The sequence below is a fragment of the Alexandromys fortis genome, unplaced genomic scaffold (assembly GCF_014885135.2).
Source record: "Alexandromys fortis isolate MF-2015 unplaced genomic scaffold, M_Fortis_MF-2015_v1.1 scaffold_122, whole genome shotgun sequence".
Taxonomy (NCBI): domain Eukaryota; kingdom Metazoa; phylum Chordata; class Mammalia; order Rodentia; family Cricetidae; genus Alexandromys; species Alexandromys fortis.
In genome coordinates, this window is record NW_026068004.1 from 105,578 (window position 1) to 123,709 (window position 18,132).

General features: G+C 44.3%; 1 protein-coding gene across 1 annotated transcript in view; it reads right to left on the bottom strand.

Annotated features, from left to right (window-relative positions):
- Inpp5b (inositol polyphosphate-5-phosphatase B) overlaps positions 1 to 18,132 on the bottom strand; it is a 65,900-nt gene that overhangs the window by 9,421 nt on the left and 38,347 nt on the right. Inside the window, 10 exon segments of the mRNA XM_050161329.1 lie at positions 738 to 900; positions 1,520 to 1,630; positions 7,160 to 7,295; positions 9,573 to 9,682; positions 10,478 to 10,589; positions 11,990 to 12,177; positions 13,196 to 13,312; positions 13,640 to 13,754; positions 15,308 to 15,409; positions 16,768 to 16,935. Of these exon segments, the coding sequence (XP_050017286.1) occupies positions 738 to 900; positions 1,520 to 1,630; positions 7,160 to 7,295; positions 9,573 to 9,682; positions 10,478 to 10,589; positions 11,990 to 12,177; positions 13,196 to 13,312; positions 13,640 to 13,754; positions 15,308 to 15,409; positions 16,768 to 16,935 (1,322 nt within the window).

The window sequence follows — 18,132 nt, forward strand, 5'->3', positions numbered from 1 at the left end:
AAATGGAGGGAGGGAGGGAGGGAGGGAGGGAGGGAGGGAGGGAGGGGGAGAGAGAGAGAGAAAGGGAGGGTTCAAACTGGAAGCAGAAGGAAGATCAGGCCATGGGGGGGGCTTGTCTCTTAAAGGGACAGAACAGACCATTACATCACCTATGCGCTTCCTTTTATTTATAATAAACTTTCTCCTCCACCATACCAAGGAGTAGCCATGTCCTCTCCTTTCCCTTTTTATTTCTTTTTTTTTTTTTTTTTGATTTTTTGAGACAGGTTTTCTCCGTAGCCTTTTGGTTCCTGTCCTGGAACTAGCTCTTCTAGACCTCCTTTTTGTTTCTTTATGTTCTTCATTGAGACACCTTGAGGCAGTGGAGGTGACCCCTAAAGTAGTAGCATTTCCCATAATCTGTGAGATTACGGTGCACACAAGCGACTAAAATGCTCTTGAAACTGAATGCATGCCCCTCAGCACTTTCTATTTTTATATGGCCGAGTTCAGCTATAGAGATTGGGAGAAAATGTTGCAGAGCCAGCATAGGCAGGCAGATCTCCACCCTGGTCTACATAGTGAGCTCCAGGATAGCCGGGGCTATATAACGGAGAGACTCTATCTCAAAAAAACAAAACAAGACAAAGCAAAACAAGAAAAGTTTCTGGCTATTCAGAAGCAAAAAAGCTTATGTAGAAACATGAAAAGGACAGACAGGACATGCAAAATCCAGAGCCGAGGAAGAAACTAGTTACCTGGCAGGAGGAAGCCTCTGCTGGGTTTGGCAGTCAGCCACTGCTTACAGTAAGACTCTTCATCAGGCTTGTTGATGAACTCAAACTGACAGGGTACTTGCCCATTGTGAATCGTGAAGGATTGTGTTTGCAACTGCATGTACTTCACATTCTCAAAACAGAACTGGGAATAGACAAGGGACCAGTCAGAACCAGTGTTCTCTTTCCAAGTTGTGCACCCATCCTGACTGGGAAAAGTATTTGTCTAGGGAAGAAAACGAAGGACCATCTCTCTGAAATGTATTTAGCTGGGATGGCACAGTTGCCGCTGAAGTCTAGTGGCCTACGCAAGCCAAAGCCCAAGTTGTTTCTATACGTAGGCTTCCTGAAGCCAACAAAGCTTCCATCTTCTACATCCAAAACCATTTTCAAAATACCATGCTCTAGTTGACCCGAGCCTGAAGGTCAAGCTCACTCTGCCAAGGGGCTGGACGGCTGCAGCATAAAGTATCTTATCTTCCCTTGAACTCCACTTGTTTTTTCAGACAGTCTCACTAGGTAGGCCCTGGTTAACCTGGAATTCCTGGAACTTGCTATAGACCAGGCTAGCCTGAATTCAGAGATCCACCTTCCTCTGCTTCCCAAATTCTGGGAATAAAGGCCATGTCACAACACCCAACACAATGTCCAATGCCCACCACCACCCCAACATGGGTTCTGGGGCTTGAATTCAGGTCCTACCAACTGAGCCAATTCTCCAAACCCTGATGCTAATATTTTTAACAGGTCTGGGTCTTTCCTACCTCCCGCTTGGAGAGTGATACAGAAGGAATGTTGGCATTTTCCATCTTATCCAGGGAGCGGACAATTTCCTCTAGCGTCTTCCGGTAGAGTTCTTCATTCACAACCCTCACCTGGGAGGAAAACATTAGAGACTGAGTGTGACACCTTCTGCCCATTCTTCTTTCTTGGTGTTGAGAGTGCTTGGGGCATCAGGAAACAGCAGCTGACAGCTAAGTATACTGATTTAGCACATTAACAAATAACCTAATTAACGACAGACTCACAGAAGGATCCCCACGCTACTAAAAGGCTGCCTGCTTCTTGATCAGCAGGAGGACACTGGAATGCCCCAGCTGATCCTCCTTGGGTATCAGGTCTTGGCCAAAAGACGCTTTCTATCTCTGTCCTCCTTGCTGCCACCCAAAGGCCAGCAATGGGTTATTTTTTTCTATGGTTTTGATAGAAAGATGTACTTCTCTGCTTTTTTAACCCAAACTCACTGGCAAGGAAAAGTATGTCAGGCTCTCCGTCTGTATTTTAATTATAAACACTTTTTTTTCACTTTTCAACAATAAAATATTAATTGCAATATTACTTAGTGCCCCTCTTCTCAGAGAGTGTCTCTGAATAGGGTGGCCTCCAACTCACAGCTTAAAGGCCAGAGTCACCACACCCAGACTTAGGCTCTTCTCCAGTTTCAGATTCTGAGCTGCATCTACTCTACTACACCTGCAAGAACAGGTAGCACAAAGCAACAGGGAAGCCTCTGGAGACAAAATGCAAATAATTAATGAGTACTGGAAGGTCTAACTTCAGTCGGGTCAGGGAGCTGCGACCTAAAACAATGCTCTCTCTCTCTTCTCATTGTATTAACTAAAAAGATTTTTTAAATATTATTGGCGGGGCTGGAGAGATGGCTCAGCGGTTAAGAGCACTGGCTACTCTTGCAGAAGACACCGGTTCAGTTCTCAGCACCCACATGGCAGCTCACAACTGTCTGTAACTCCAATTCCAGGGAATCTGACAACCTCACACAAATAGACATGCATGCAGGCAGAACGCCAATGTACATAAAATAAATTAAAAATATATTGCCTAAGTTACGGGAAAGTAAGCTCATCTGTAGCTGGTGGAAGTATAAAACAATACGAACTGGAACTGGAAAAATGGCTCAGCGGTTCAGAGCACAGACTGCTCTTAGAGAGGACCCAATTTTCCACACTAGTATAGTGGCTCACAACCATCTGTAACTCTAGTTCCAGGGGGTTGTGTTCCTGCCTTCTCCTGGCCTCTGGAAGCACCAAGCATGTAGGCCATGCATATACATGTATGCAGAAAAACATGTGCCTTCTCATAGTCTCTAGGAGCACCAAGCATGTAGGCAGTAGTAAATAAATGCATAAATAAATATGTCTTTTGAAATGGTAAAAGCTGTTGGGAGTAGACACTAATAAATGAGCGGGCACTAACTAGTAGGTCTTAGGCAGTCCACGTAACTAGAAATGAGCTCAAGCTGGACCATAGAGGAATTCCAGTTGTTAGATAAAAGCATTCTTCAGGAACTAATGAAACCAGTTCCCATCTACCAAAATCAGCCATTTCCCTTGCCTCTGGCAGAAGAGGCGTGCAAAGACTATCTGTGGACCTATCAGCAGATCAAAACCCACACTGACCTCCAGGCTCCTTCAGTGTCACAAGGTTAGGTTTGCAAAGTCCACAACAGTCTGTTGGTCTTTCCCTCCCCAGCTACTCATCCTTCCAGTATAACCCCCTCTTCTCTACTATTCTCTCCCCCCCCCCACTGTCTCTAGCTCGTGCTAGCCTCTTGACTGCTGTGCTCTATTCTCGCTCCCTTCCAGTCTGTCTCCACTATTCTCTCCCACTTCCTAGGCCAGGCAGTGCTGTCTTCTTTCCCTCTGCTCTGGACTCCTCCAGATGCCTTTAGATATTTCCTCTCTCTTCTTCACATTAAAATAATGGAGCAGTCCTGTAGGGGGTTTCTTTACTGTGTCCCTTCACATACATTACTGCACCCCTTCTTATAAACTAATACACACACACACACACACACACACACACACACACATAGAGAGAGAGTCTTGCTATGTTTGCCAAACTGGTCTCAAAACCCTGGGCTCCAGCAATCCTGTTATAGCTCTCTGAATAGCTCAAACTATTGCCTGCACCACCACCGTGCTAAAATAGAATTCTCCTTGAACTACTGATGTCACCACTGAGAACTTCAGTCTAAGACAGGCAGTAGTAGAGCACACCTCTAATCCCGCACTGGGGAAGCAGAGGCTGGTGGATCTGTGAGTTTGAGGCCAGCATGGTCTACAGAGGAAGTTCCATGACAGCCAGGGTTAGGGTTACACGGAGAAACCCTGTATCAACAAACAAACAAAGAGAAAACTAGAAAGAGAATGAATTTCAGTCTACAGAAATACTCAAATACAGACATAAAAAAAAATGCACATGAGCCAGGCGGTGGTGGCGCACGCCTTTAATCCCAGCATTTAGGAGGCAGAGGACAGGCGGATCTCTATGAGTTTAAACCAGCCTGGTCTACAGAGTGAGTACCAGGAGTCAGGGCTATACAGAAACACTGTCTCAAAAAACGAAAACAAACAAACAAAAAAGAACAATAAAAAATGCCCATGAAGGATAGTTTCTACTGCACCAGGTGTAACCAAGGATGACCCCGAACCCCAGATCTTCCGTTCTCCGCCTTCTGTGTGCTGGGTCACAAAAATGTGTCGCCACATCCAGTTTGTGTAGTTCTGGGAACCGAATACAGCAGCTCATGCACACCACGCAAGCTTAGCACCAAATGAGCTACATTCTCCTGCCCCAAAACATTTTCAATGAAGTCAAAAGATGATCACATCATGTGTATAATGTGAGCTCTTTTTTTTTTAAGAAAAAAAAAAGGAGGGGGGAATGTCTGTGTGCTGTATGCAGAATACTGACACACTCAACTGCAAATGCATAAACAAAGTCCAAGAGGCAAAAGGGAACAGCCCTGTATGTGGAAGTATTCAGATGTATATAAGTGCAGTAGTAATTAACTTTACACATAAATCTTATTGTACTTTTTAAAAATGTATTTATTTTTATTTTATGTATATGAGTGTGTACTGGCTAGTTTTATGTCAACTTGACACAAGCCAATGTCATCTAAGAGAAGGGAACCTCCATTAAAAAAATTCCTCCATAACATGGAGCTGTAGGATTGGTTACAAGTTGGTATTGCTAATGGTCAGGAAAAAAGCTAAATAGTGACTAAATTCAGAGTTCCTGTTTTCAAAGGATAAATAGGGATACAGACATGATAGTATAAAAGAGTAGATTATTGAAACTACTCTGAAGAGAAATAAGGGTGATATAGAAATAGGATAAAAAGATAATTATTGAATCTGCTTTTAAGCCTAAAAAAGCAACTACTAGTTTTAAATATTTTACACTGGCTTGGAACTTTTGTATATTGATACAAATTTTAGTTTACTTTTGTTAGGACATATTGTATATACATTTTAATCTTATTCAAGGTATTGTACCTATACAACTCATTTAACAATGTAATGCAAATTTATAGTCCTTGAAAATTAGTATTAAACGATTTAGGATGGGGGCTGGAGAGGTGGCTCAGTGGTTAAGAGCATTGCCTGCTCTTCCAAAGGTCCTGAGTTCAATTCCCGGCAACCACATGGTGGCTCACAACCATCTGTAATGAGGTCTGGTGCCCTCTTCTGGCCTGCAGACATACACACAGACAGAATATTGTATACATAATAAATAAATAAATAAATAAATAAATAAATAAACAAACAAACAAACGATTTAGGATAATGAAGAAATGTAGGTTGGTAGTTATTTACCTATTACAAGCAAACATGCAGTCATATTAGGTATGTTTTCAAGGTCAAACAGATATTTTAGATTGACAGATCATCTTTAAACACTTCATAGATCCACAGAATGTGGCATTTTAAGATGTTTTAATAGCATAGTTTTTGGGTTGGGTTTTTTTTGGGTTTTTTTTTTTTTTTTTTTTTTGGTTTTTCGAGACAGGGTTTCTCTGTGGTTTTGGAGCCTGTCCTGGAACTAGCTCTTGTAGACCAGGCTGGTCTCGAACTCACAGAGATCCGCCTGCCTCTGCCTCCCAAGTGCTGGGATTAAAGGCGTGCGCCACCACCGCCCTTGGGTTTTTTTTTAAATGATGTTGAGATGTGTCTGCTCTTGGCAGCACCAATCTATGTCGGAGAAGATGATGGGCATCAAAGAAACTCCACATGGACTTTAGTTTCTTTGTGGCAAAAGTAAACCACTGGGCAAGGTAAGAAGTCACTGCTCACTGCCCTTGACTCAGCTACTGAGTCCAAATTGGACAAGCAGGACACAAAAGAAAAAAATGCCAACATTTGCCAAAACTAGGCAGGATAGCCCTTCAGAATATCCTGCTTCACAGAAGTCTATCAGGTATTATAGTCCTGTAGGCTGAAGATAGACGCTCCAATGTTGCAAAGAACAATTGGATGATGTCCAGGCGCCAGCGGTTTCTGTATTTTCTCATATTTTATGGAAGTCACTTGCTTCTACTTCCTGCTTACTCAGTTAACATTCTTTCCTTCTTGGTTCTCTGAGTGAGTCGTAGACAAGATAGTCATGGTTTTCCTTGTTTAGTAGATGCCGAAAAGAAGCTCAGTAAAGAGATGTAAAGTATATAAATTTGAGAGACATCAAAAAATAGTTTTGTATAGTAATACACATTAGAATAGAATATGAATTAGGTACAACACTTTGAGCTCACCAAAATAGGATAGATAATGGTGTATTTTCTCTGAATTTGTCAAATGCTAATGAAGTAGGCAGGGTTGATGTGCTTATTGCCTGTATATATTGTGTATAGTTATTGTACTTATTGTATATAGCTTTTCTTACATTAATTACAACCTTTTATATTTTAGACAAAAAAAAAGGGAAATGTATTATTTTGTGTATACTATAATAAATAAAACTTGTTGGAAGATCAAAAAAAAAAAAACCATGGAGCTATAGGCAAGCCTGTAGAATGTTTTCTTAACTAGTGATTGATGGGGGAAGACCCAGCCCAATAGGGCTGGGACACCTCTAGGCTGCTAGAAAGCAGGCTGTGCAAGTTATGAGAAGCAAACCAGCAAGCAGCACCCTGCATGGCCTCTGCATCAGCTCTGCCCTGTTGGAGTTACTGTCTTGACTTCCTTTAGTGAAGAACATAAGCCAAATGAATCCTTGTTGCTCCCCAAGTTGCTTTGGTCCTGGTGTTTCCGCATAGTAATAGTAACCCTGATAAGACGGTGTTTTGCCTGTATGTATGTATGTCTGTGTACCATATTCACGTGATGCCTGCAGAGGCAACTGGATCCCCTAGAACTGGATCCACCTGCTCAGGTGGTCCTAGCAACCCAATATGAGTGCTAAGAACCAAACTTGAATCTTCTGGAAGAGCTGCAAGGACTTTTAATATCTGAGCCATCTCTCCAGGACCTTAAACAAATTTTAAAAAGAGCTTCCTCACCTCAAGGCTAAGAGGAAAAGATCAGAGAGTCAGAGAGACAAAAAGCAGCCCTGGTATAAAAAAAAAAAAAAAAAAAAAAAAAAAAAACAAGCTGCCCACCTACCCCAATGTCAAACACCGAGCTGACAGGCTTGTGGTCACTGGTCTTCAAGGCCATGTGGCTCTGGTAACTCAGCTGAGAGATGTTCTTTCCTTTCCAGAGGATTCGGTCACACCAGGCAGGAGCACGACACTTCTCACTGAAATACAAAGTCCACCCTGGTAAGCTCACAGAAACAGCAGACCCCCCTGCTTAGTGTGTGCCATGGCTCAGGCAGGAGAGATGAGGCAGAACCCCTGTGTCCCTGCAGCCAGGAGATCTAAGATGGCGGATGATCAGTGATCAGGCCATGGAGGAACAAGGTGTCCCTGTGGGTATCATCCACAGCAACTATGAAAGCTCCAACAGCAAACTGTCCAGAGTGAGTCCCTGCCCTATGTCATTGTGTGGGGATGGAGAGAAAACTGAAACAGCAACAGGAGAATAGACACTTTATGGTCCTTGAAAGAAAGTGGATGGCCCAATCTTGACTTGCCCTGTAGTCAGACTGATGAATATCTTAAATACCACCATAGAACCTTCATCCAGCAACTGATGGAAACAGAGGCAGAGACCCACATCAGAGCACTGAACTGAGCTCCCAAAGTTCAGTTAAAGAGAGGGAGGAATGAGAGTGTGAGCAAGGAGGTCAAGACTATGATGGGTACACCCACTGAAACAGTCTACCTGAGCTAATGGGAGCTCACTAACTCCAGCTGGACTGGAAAGGAACAAGCATAGGACCAAACTAGTCCCTCTGAATGTGTGGGACAGTTGAATGGCTAGGGCAGACTGAGGGGCCACTGGCAGTGGCACCAGAATTTATCCCTACTGCATGTACTGGCTTTTTGGGAACCTATTCTTTGTGTGTGTGTGTGTGTGTGTGTGTGTGTGTATGTATGTGTGTTTGTGTGGTGTGTGTGGTGTGTGGTGTGTGGTGTGTGTGTGTGTGTGTGTGTGTGTGTGTATCAGCCTAGATATAGTAGGGAGGGCCTTAGACTTTCCACAAAGTAATGTGCCTTACCCTCTCTGAGGATTGGTTGGGATTTGGGTGGGTGTGTGGAGGGAATGGGAGGAGGAGAGTGGGAACTTGGAATGTTATTTTTAAAAAATCTAATAAATTAAAAAAATATAAAAATAAAAATAAAAGAAGAAGAAAGTAGCTAAGGGAACAGGCTGTGAATTTCTTCTGCCTGTGTTCAAATTCTGTTTCTACCACTTGCCTGTTTGGGAGGCTCTTGAACTCACCAGTCTCGTAATAAACCATATCTACCTTAATATGTTCTTTTTAACATATATTTTTATTTTTTATGAGCATTGGTGTTTTGCCATGGGTGTTAGGTCCCCCGAAACTGTAGTTATAGACAGGTGTGAGCTACCATGTAGGTGCTAGGAATTACTGGGTCCTCAGGAAGAACAGCCAGTGTTCTTAACCACTGAGCCATCTCTCCAGCCTCCTCAACAGGTCCTTTTTTTTTTAAATATTTATTTAATATTTATTATGTATACAGTATTCTTTCTGTGTGTATGCTTGCAGGCCAGAAGAGGGCACCAGACTTCATTACAGATGGTTGTGAGCCACCATGTGGTTGCTGGGAATTGAACTCAGGACCTTTGGAAGAGCAGGCAATGTTCTTAACCACTGAGCCATCTCTCCAGCCCCCTCAACAGGTTCTTAACAGGTTAAAATGAGATATACAAATCCAATCTATCCAGGAGTATTTGGCATACTGTAAGCACTATTAAGAAATATTAACTAGTGTGTTAAGACCAAGCAAGCGCTTTGGCTAGAATCATCACATTATCTTAAACAAAGCTCAAAGTCAATTGGTGGGTGCAGAGATGACTAAGCAGCTAAGAGCACTCGCTGCTCTTGCAGAAGACTCCATAGTAGTTTACAACCAGCTGGAGTTATAACTCTAGTTCCATGGTATCTGGCCCCCTCTTCTGGCTTCTGCAGGCACCAGGTCAGCATGCAGCATACATACATAAATACAGACAAAAACACTCATACATGTAAAATAAAAATAAATACACCTTTTTAAAAGGAAAAAAAAAAGCTGGACAGTGGTGGTGCACATCTTTAATCCCAGCACTCAGGAGGTAGAGGCAGGTGGATCTCTGTGAGTTTGAGGCCAGCCTGGTCAATAGGCAGCCCAGGCTACTCAGAGAAACCCTGTCTCAAAAAGACCAAAAAAAAAAAAAAAAAGGCAGGGAGAAAAGGAAAGTCAATCAGTATCAAGACTCATGGTGGAATGGTGCCTAGGTCAGAAGAAATAATGTGGACAGACACTGGGCTTAGAGAACAGATACCAAGAGGAAATGCTTGGCCATGGAGTCACAAGGACCTTATCCTCTTCAGGTCCACAAGGGCCAGTGCTTTCCAGAATTCCTGAGTTTCTATCTCCTTAGCCCCCGGACGTGACCTCTGACTCACCTGGTATCCCAGTCGTCAGAGCCAGTATCATACTTATAAGTAGGCTGGAAGGTGAGCTCGCCCTCTGTGAAGCCTTCAAAGACGGTCTTAGCAGCCACCTGGATTTTCAGCTATGCAAAAGAATGGGGGAGAAAAGCCCTCAGAATAAAAGGTCAAAACTGGGATTGGTGGAAACCATGAAATTAACCTACTTTCCAAGCCCTACCTCAAAGGGAAAGGACCCATGAGAAAACTATTTCTATTCCACAAGTCAAAGAAATGATTCCATGATGAGAAATAGCTAAGTTAAGATTCTTCTCCTTCAACTATTCTGTGATTCTGTGCAGGGAAAGGGGACAATTGAAGGATTCAGACCCAGTGATGCCAAGGTTGTCAAGGGGAGAAGAGCTCAGGTGGAAAAGAAAGAGGGCTCCAGCATCCTGGACAAGTCTACCGAGGGGAGCAGCCTGTGAAGTGGCTGTTGCTCTCCGGAAGGCCTCCTACAACGACTCGACCACACGAGTGGCGTTGGGAAACAGAGAAGAGCCGAGCAAGTTTGCTCCCACTGGAGAAAACTGGTAACAAGGAGGAGGCAGGGGCAGCGAACTCATTCTAAAGAGAATTAGTAAACCACCAGACGTATACCAACTAGTTTCTTTACTGAAGGAAGAAACAAAACCAATAACATAAGGCCCCTTTGACCCCAATTCCTGGTCTCTCGATTGGATGAGAAAGTGTGTTCTTACTCTAAGGGACACAAAGTGCTTCCTGGACAAAGCCAAAAGAAAGGAATGCAGATGGAATGCAGGCAGCAGAGGACTTTGGGTCCTTAGGGAAGCCTCCAGGCTAGGGAAGGAGAAACTGGGCTCCACGCTCTTACAGTGGAGGAGCAGCTGCCCAAGGAAGACACAGCGCGGCATCTGTACCTGATCATATGCATACAGGATTTGAAAGGCCTTCTCTTCAATGAGCGCTTTCACCTTTTCCACATCCAGCTCTTCTATTCTATAGTTGAGATCCCCCAGCCACAAGATCACACTGTAAGGACAGAGCACAAAGGTGACAGGGTTTAGGAGAGGCTTATCCCTCCCTATCCAGACCGCGTCAGACACAAGACCCAGGGCGAGACAAAAACTTAGCTGTGGCAGAATTTTCCTTCCCGCCCATGTCTAACATGTCTAACGCACTGCTGATTCTATTGTCTTGGCCCACGCTCATCATAAACAGCCTGGAGTTCTTGACTGTTTTATTCAGGTACAATTGAAAAGACAGACTCATAAGCTTGTTTGCTGGTGTCATGACACATGCCTGTAATCCTAGCACTCAGGAGGCTGATACAGGAGTATAGCCAGTCAAAAACTAGCTTGTTATATACTGGACAAAATACTCAGACAAACAAACAAAACAAAAAAAATCTAAAAGCAAGATAGTTGTTTATTGAATAGCAAGAAGTGGTTTAAAAAAAGATCAAGAAGTATAAATCCCACCAGTCACTTAGGCACCCCTGTTACATTCCAGCCCACAAACACACTCTTGGCATTTTCCAAGGGAGAATTGCCTGAAGCAAAGCTCACATTTAATACCAAGGCCAGGATTGCCCACCACTCACTGGCTTACTCTGCACTCCAGGGAAGAGCTGTGTCATGTGGTTCATTACACCTGTTGCTGCTCCCTGATGGTCTCAGACATGCCATGAAGTCAAGCACTGCTCTACCTGAAGCCAACAACCATATCACTATATAATGTGCCTAGCAGCGTGCCCCCTCCCCCCAACAAATGCATCCTCAGGCTACAAGCAGACAAAAAAGCCATTCCAGCTGCAGCCTCACAAAGGAGGAGACATGCTCCCTACGAGGGACCCTGGAGAAGAACGACCCTCCAGTTAGTCAGAGACAGTTCCACAGATTTGGACAGGACCCCAGTGGCTTCCTCTTCTTTATAAATAAGATATGTAAATTTCAATTGTGACCACAAAGTCTGAAATTCCAAGGCTTTGAAATCAAACAAAATAGCAAGTTTTGGAGATTAATGAAATTCAGAGAATGAACAAAAACTGGCACAATATGCTCAGTGCAGCTGCAACTATGGTTTTGACAAGTAGAATCAAGACGGAATGAGCAAGTGCAGGCAACAAGCACAGGCCAGACTCTCAACTGCACCGGCTCTGGAAAAACAGACGTGGAAACTTCAAGCAGTACTCCAAGCTGTGTGCAAGATGCAAGCTTTCTGACAAGTAAACCCCATGTCCCTCCAGGGACAGGGAATGCTTGACAGTGCTTTTACGGGTCTTCCAGATGGTGAGTTAGAAAGCCAAGAATTTCCAAGAGACAAATAAGAGCTGGCAGATACCCAGTCTCTAGTATTCACCTCTAGCCTGGTGGAGAACCCACAGCCTAGCAGTCACAAGGGAACTGAGGAGGGAAAAAACTCGAACTCACTCGTGCTTGCTAATGGTGAGAGGGGGGAGGCTTGGGTCCACTTGAGAGAACTGCATTCGAGAACAAATATCTTTGTAGTCCTGGTTCCTCCTCTCGTACTCTTCTATGTGGGCGGCCAAGTGGGAATTTACAACGCAGATGCTCGTGTTGTGCAGCTGGAACCGGATTGCCACTCCTCCTTTGTTACCCTACAAGAAAGACCCCTCCTCGGTCATTTAAACCTTCTGCCTTTCACATATTTCGTCTTTGTTTTCCTACTGGCTTTATGGGGTTACTATCTATATCTTACAGATAAGAATACAAATTCCCCAAGCAAAGTGACTAGACATTACAGAAAGCTCAGGCCTCAGTCTGTCTCCCTCAACCTTCTATTCTTTTCTCTGTATCACTAGTGAGCCAGCCAAATGTCCAGCTTAGCTTATGCAGAGAGATCTTAGGGCAGGACTCTAGGAGCCTCAAGAAGAACAGGACCCTGTTTTCCTAGGTGGCCAAAACAGTTTCTGTACCATACGACACTATAGGCGGATCAACCAGGGGCTCCGGCACTGAGTAACTACCAGGATAGAGAAATGCAGCAGCTGGATGTCTAAGCTGTCTGCTCAGTCCAGTCCTGTTCGTGTGTACAGCTTGTTCTGCAGCAGCAGCATCTCAGGTGGGTTTGTATTATTCCTCATCCTGAGAGGCTGTGTCAAAACATTAGGAGTCAAGGTCCTCAATGTGAAAAACATACACACCAAGGACTCACTGTGGTGCTATCTTGTTTGTATTTTAACAAATAAAGCTTGCCTGAAGATCAGAGTGCAGAGCTAAACCACTAGAGGCCAGGCAGTGGTGGCACATACCTTTAATCCCAGGACTAGGGAGACCAGCGGAGCTCTGTTAGTTCAAGGCCACCCTGGGCTACACAAAATTGATCCAGTTTAAAAGAGAAACAGTTCACACAAAGGTGATTCGGCATTTGGGATCACAGGCCTTTAATCCTAGAGGTGGAGACAGGAGTGATATGGCTGGGCGGGGAGAGAGGAATATAAGAGAAGACAGGAAAGCAGTGCAGTCTGAGGACAGGATCGCCCCTTCAGTCTGAGCACTGGTAGAGGTAAGAACTCTAGTGGCTGGCTGCTCTGCTTCTCTGATCCTTCAGCTTTCGCCCTGATGGCTAACTGGATTTTTATTATTAAGAGCAATTAATTTCGTGCTACAACTCACCATTCTCCCCATGATTCCTGTCCCCACAGTCTCGGCTTCCACTTCTGAGATATATGCTGCGTGTTCCTGTTTGACGTACAACAGCAACATAATCCCAACCAGTCGGATGAGCTTCACCTGGAACACAGAGCCCAATTCTCAAGTGATGGCGCCGCAGACAGAAGCTGGAAACCAGACTACCCCGAGGGAAATGTGGTGTGGGAGCTGGCTGAAACACTAGCATACCTCCTCCTCCAGGCCAGGAGACAAGGTGAGCAAGCTACACGATCCCCTAAACTACTTACAAGTGCCAGGACCCTGCGTCTTTCTACTCAGACAGGCCCTCTGGGGAAATGAGGCTGACTAGGAACGGTTCCCACTGAAAGTTCACCAAAAAGCTGAGCATTTGCGTCAGGCTTCCCTTGGAGGATACGGAAAGTGACGAAGACCCCAGCTGCCCCTTACCTTTGCGTACTTGGCACCTGGGTGAAGGCTCTCTGACACGGCCTTAAACCACTCTTCCTCCTTTGGGGTATCATGAAAGAAGAAGGCTTCTTTACTCAGATCTAGCTCCTGGAACCTATGCAGAGAGGCAACAGTGAACCAGGGAATACACCCCAAGTCTGCTCAGGTGCTCAGCTTTCTAGCTGAACTGGGGGAACCCTCCAGAGGGGCTAAAAGCAAACAGATCCAGAGAACTGAATGTCATGGGATTTCCCGGGTGCTTCTCTGAACATGAGCTCACTTCCTCCCTATGACCTAGCCACCAAAATAGTTGGAAGCACCCGCCCCCCAGTTTTACATCTAGAATCGTCAGGTCAATAAGGATTAAGTGGCAAATTGGAGTTCAAATTAAGATCTATTTTTTAGTTTGGTTTTGTTTGGTCTATAGAAATCCCAAGTTCTAGCTCTTTCCAATACATCTTTCGGGTTTCTCTAGCTGCCCCTCTCTCTAGCTGTACCCTGAACTATGATGAGAGGATAGTGAGGAAATTAACGCTTAAGCCGGGTGTGGGGCTCAGTCAGAGAGCACTTGCCTCACACCTTTTAGTGCCCTGCGTTCAACCCACTGCATCGCAAACCAACCTAAGCATGATGGTGCACACCTGTAAAGCCAGCACCTGAATAGCAAAGGCAGGAAAGGTGCTACAAGTCTGAGGACAGCCTGGTCCACACAGCAAGCTCTAAACCAGTCTACATAGTAAAACCTTTTCTCAAAACTATAAAACAAGGGGCTTGGAAGATGACTCGGTCAGTAAAGTGTTTCCCTACAAGCACAGGGCCTGAGTTTGAGCCCCAGAATCCATGTTTAAAAAAAAAAAAAAGCCAAACATAGGGTCAGGTATGGTAGCTCATGGCATTACTACCAATACTCCAAAGGCAGTGGCATGCAGATCTCTGTGAATTCAAGGCCAACCTGATCTACACAGAAACTTCCAGCCAGCCAAAGCTACAGAGTAAGATTCTGCCTCAAAAAGAAAAACAAACAGCCGGGCGGTGGTGGCGCACGCCTTTAATACCAGTACTGGAGGCAGAGGCAGGCGGATCTCTGTGAGTTCGAGGCCAGCCTGGTCTACAAGAGCTAGTTCCAGGACAGGAACCAAAAACTACAGAGAAACCCTGTCTCGAAAATTAAAAAAAAAAAAATGAAGAGCATGGTGAAATGCATGCACACACGCACACATGCGCACACACGCACGCGCGTGCACATGTGCTAAGGAATAACAGATTGTCCTCTGGCTCTCCTACAAATGCACACACACACACACACACACACACATGCACACACATACACAAAACTGACTAACTGATAAGACTTCAGGGAACCTTCCTTTTCTGGCAAAACTATTTTTTGCTTTGTGACCAAAAATGTGTTGAATGTCAAGTAATGACACACCAGTTTTTAACAGAAGGTTATACTAAATTAATATTAGCATTTAAATACCAAGCACAGTACACAGCCAGACCTCTGTTTATCAGGAAGAAGAGCAAACTGAGAAGCAGCTGTCCCTGAGCTGAGCCCATCATTTCCATCCCTTCACCTGCTATGAACACTCCGCTCAGTTCACGCCCCCACTCCGTCAGCTCCTCTCTATTCTTAAGAACTGGGAACAACAGAGGAGAAGCACTCACCCCACACAGTACACATCTGGGGCCTGGGCGCTGTGGCTCAGCCAGGGCCGGAGGCATTCTTTGGGAGACTGTCCGTTCACATTGTATGTACCCACAAAAAACCTGTCACCAAAGAGACTCAATCAGTGATCTAGAAACAGTAAGTCTGGGGTTCAGTCTCTGTGAAATGGCATCTTAAGACATAAGAGATGGCCTGGCAGGGGTGGCACACACCTTTAGTCACAGCACTTGTGAGGCAGATGAAGGCGGATCTCTGTGAGTTTCAGGGCAGCCTGGTGTACAGAGCTAGAGGACAGCCAAGGCTATACAGAGAAACCTTGTCTCAAAAAAACAAACAAGAAAACACATAAAGAAATGTCCTATTTAATCTCCAATAATTATGGCACCAATGGGTGACTAACAGTCTGCCTCTGTGATAACTGAATACAGTATAGGTCTTCTCTGAGCCAGGTGTGGTGGTACATGCTTGTAATCCCAGCACTTGAGACAGCAAGGAAGGGAGATGTCTGTGAGTTCAAGACCAGCCTGGGCTGCAAACTGAGTTTACGGCAGTCATGGCTACATGGTGAGACACTATCTCAAACACACAAACAAATAAGCACGCAGTCCAGCCTTCTCTGAACATTCCTCCTTTCCTTAAATAGCCATTGTGGACTCATAAGCCATAAAATGGCTTGGTTCTGTGGGAGCCACTGAAAGGAAAAAGATGGTAAGATGACAAGAAAGTGGCAGGAGCGGCCAGAGGTCATGTCTTCACCTAGAAACAATGGTCCCAGGGCAATGAGTTTTAAAGCTCCAGCAGAACTCTAAAAGCTTCCCTCATTTAATGTTCAGAGAGCCCAGCTAACGGGATTACTGAACGTCAACAAGTTTCATTTTCAATGGCTTTCTTCAAAGGCCTGGAGTGACCACGAAAATAGAAAGCCTCAGGCAGGTACTCGAGACTCGGGTACCGCTCTTTGTTCTGGACTCATTTATCCCTGTAAATATCTCTGCAGCCACCAGAGAGCCGTGCCACTCAACCCATCAACCACGGAGCCTGCCCAGAGGAGACACGGCATGTATCTCTAACCCTGCATTTGTACAGCTGAAACAAGAGGATGACTTGACTCTTTAAGTTCTAAAGCAAGCTGGATAACATAGAGAGACATACCCTCCCCCATTCCCCCTCAAAAAGGGAATGCAATGATACTTTTTGAAAAGGAAAAACATCAAACAGAATAATTTCCTTCCAAATCTAAGGTTTGTGAGGCAGATGCTTAAATTCCAGAGAGCAGAATGGTCATTTTGCCTTGAAAAACCATTGATGTACATCTTAAAACCTCAACATTCCATAAACAGAGGCAGAGGGCTTTCTGTGAGTTTGGAGCCAGCCTGGTCTACAGGACAAGTCCCAGGCCAGTCAGGACTATACAGTGACACCAGTCTCCAAAGAAAACTGTGAGAACCTAGTTAGCTACCTGAAGTTCTGGATGTAAGTATAATCCTCTTCCTTCTGCACCAGATGTGATTTCACGATTGTGTCTCGCAGTCCAAACTTCTGCATGGATAAAATATGAGCCTTGTCTGATACCGTGATTGTGGAGGAGCGAACCATGTCAGTAATTTCAGACTTAGATTTATTCTGCCTGGAAAAATAAAAGCATTTTAATCACATTTTGAGTCTGGCATGGAAAGGAAATATAAAGCGAGATGTTCCCACACATTAAGTGCCTGTATCACAGAAGGATAAAGGAGTTCAAGTTAAACTTACTGCTAGTAACAAGTGGGAGATTGAGTAAACTGATATGTCAATTACACAGTATATTGGTCTAGAGATTTTTTTCTGATAATATATTCATAGAATCCTAGGTCACAAAGGGACCATAAATGAAAAAAGAAGGAAGACTAGGGACAAAGCTCAGCAGGCAGAGCACTCAACTTGTATGCACAAGGCCCTGAGTTCAAGCCCTAGCACTACAAAATAGAATTCCTGTTGGAGGGACTGGAACTCAGAGGTGACAGCAATCTTTCTGCACCTTTGTGCCTCAGAGAGCAAGAATGTAAGGTCCTCTGCACCCTGTGGAATAAGCCAAAATAAAAAAGCAATGGAAGGGTGGAGAGATGGCTCAGCAGTTTAAGGGCACTAACTGTTCTTCCAGAGGTCCTGAGTTCAATTCTCAGCAACCACACGGTGGCTCACAATCACATGTAATAAAATCTGGTGCCCTCTTCTGGCCTGCAAGGACACATGCAGGCAGAATACTATATACATAATAAATAAATAAATCTTTAAAAAAAAAAGTATAAATAAGACCATCACTTAAAAAAAAGGCAATGGAAATTTAGACTGCACTATTATATAGTATTTATAGTCAGGAGACATATATATATAAGTCAAGAGTTAATATAAGAAAAACAAGACATATTCATTTACTAGGATCCTATGTTATAACCAAAGAAACTCGTTGAAGATGTCTTAATGAACTAAAGTATACAAGGCTCTAGAAGCCATTCCCAGCACTAAATGACAAGTGTGGCGGTTTGAATAAGAACAGCCCCCACAGGCTTGTACATTTGAATGTTTAATTACTTACCAGGGAATGGCACTATGTGAAAGGATTAGAAGGATTAGAAGGTGTGGCTTTGTTGGAGGAGGTGTGGCTTTGTTGGAGTGGGTGTGGCCTTGTTGGAGGAGTATAACACTAGAGGTGGGCTCTGAGGTTTCAAAAGCCCACACCAGGCCCAAGCTCTCTTCCTGCTGCCTATGGATCAGGATGTAAGTCTCAGCTACTGCTCCAGCCTGCATGCCATCATGTTCCCCACCATGATGATGGAGGACTAAA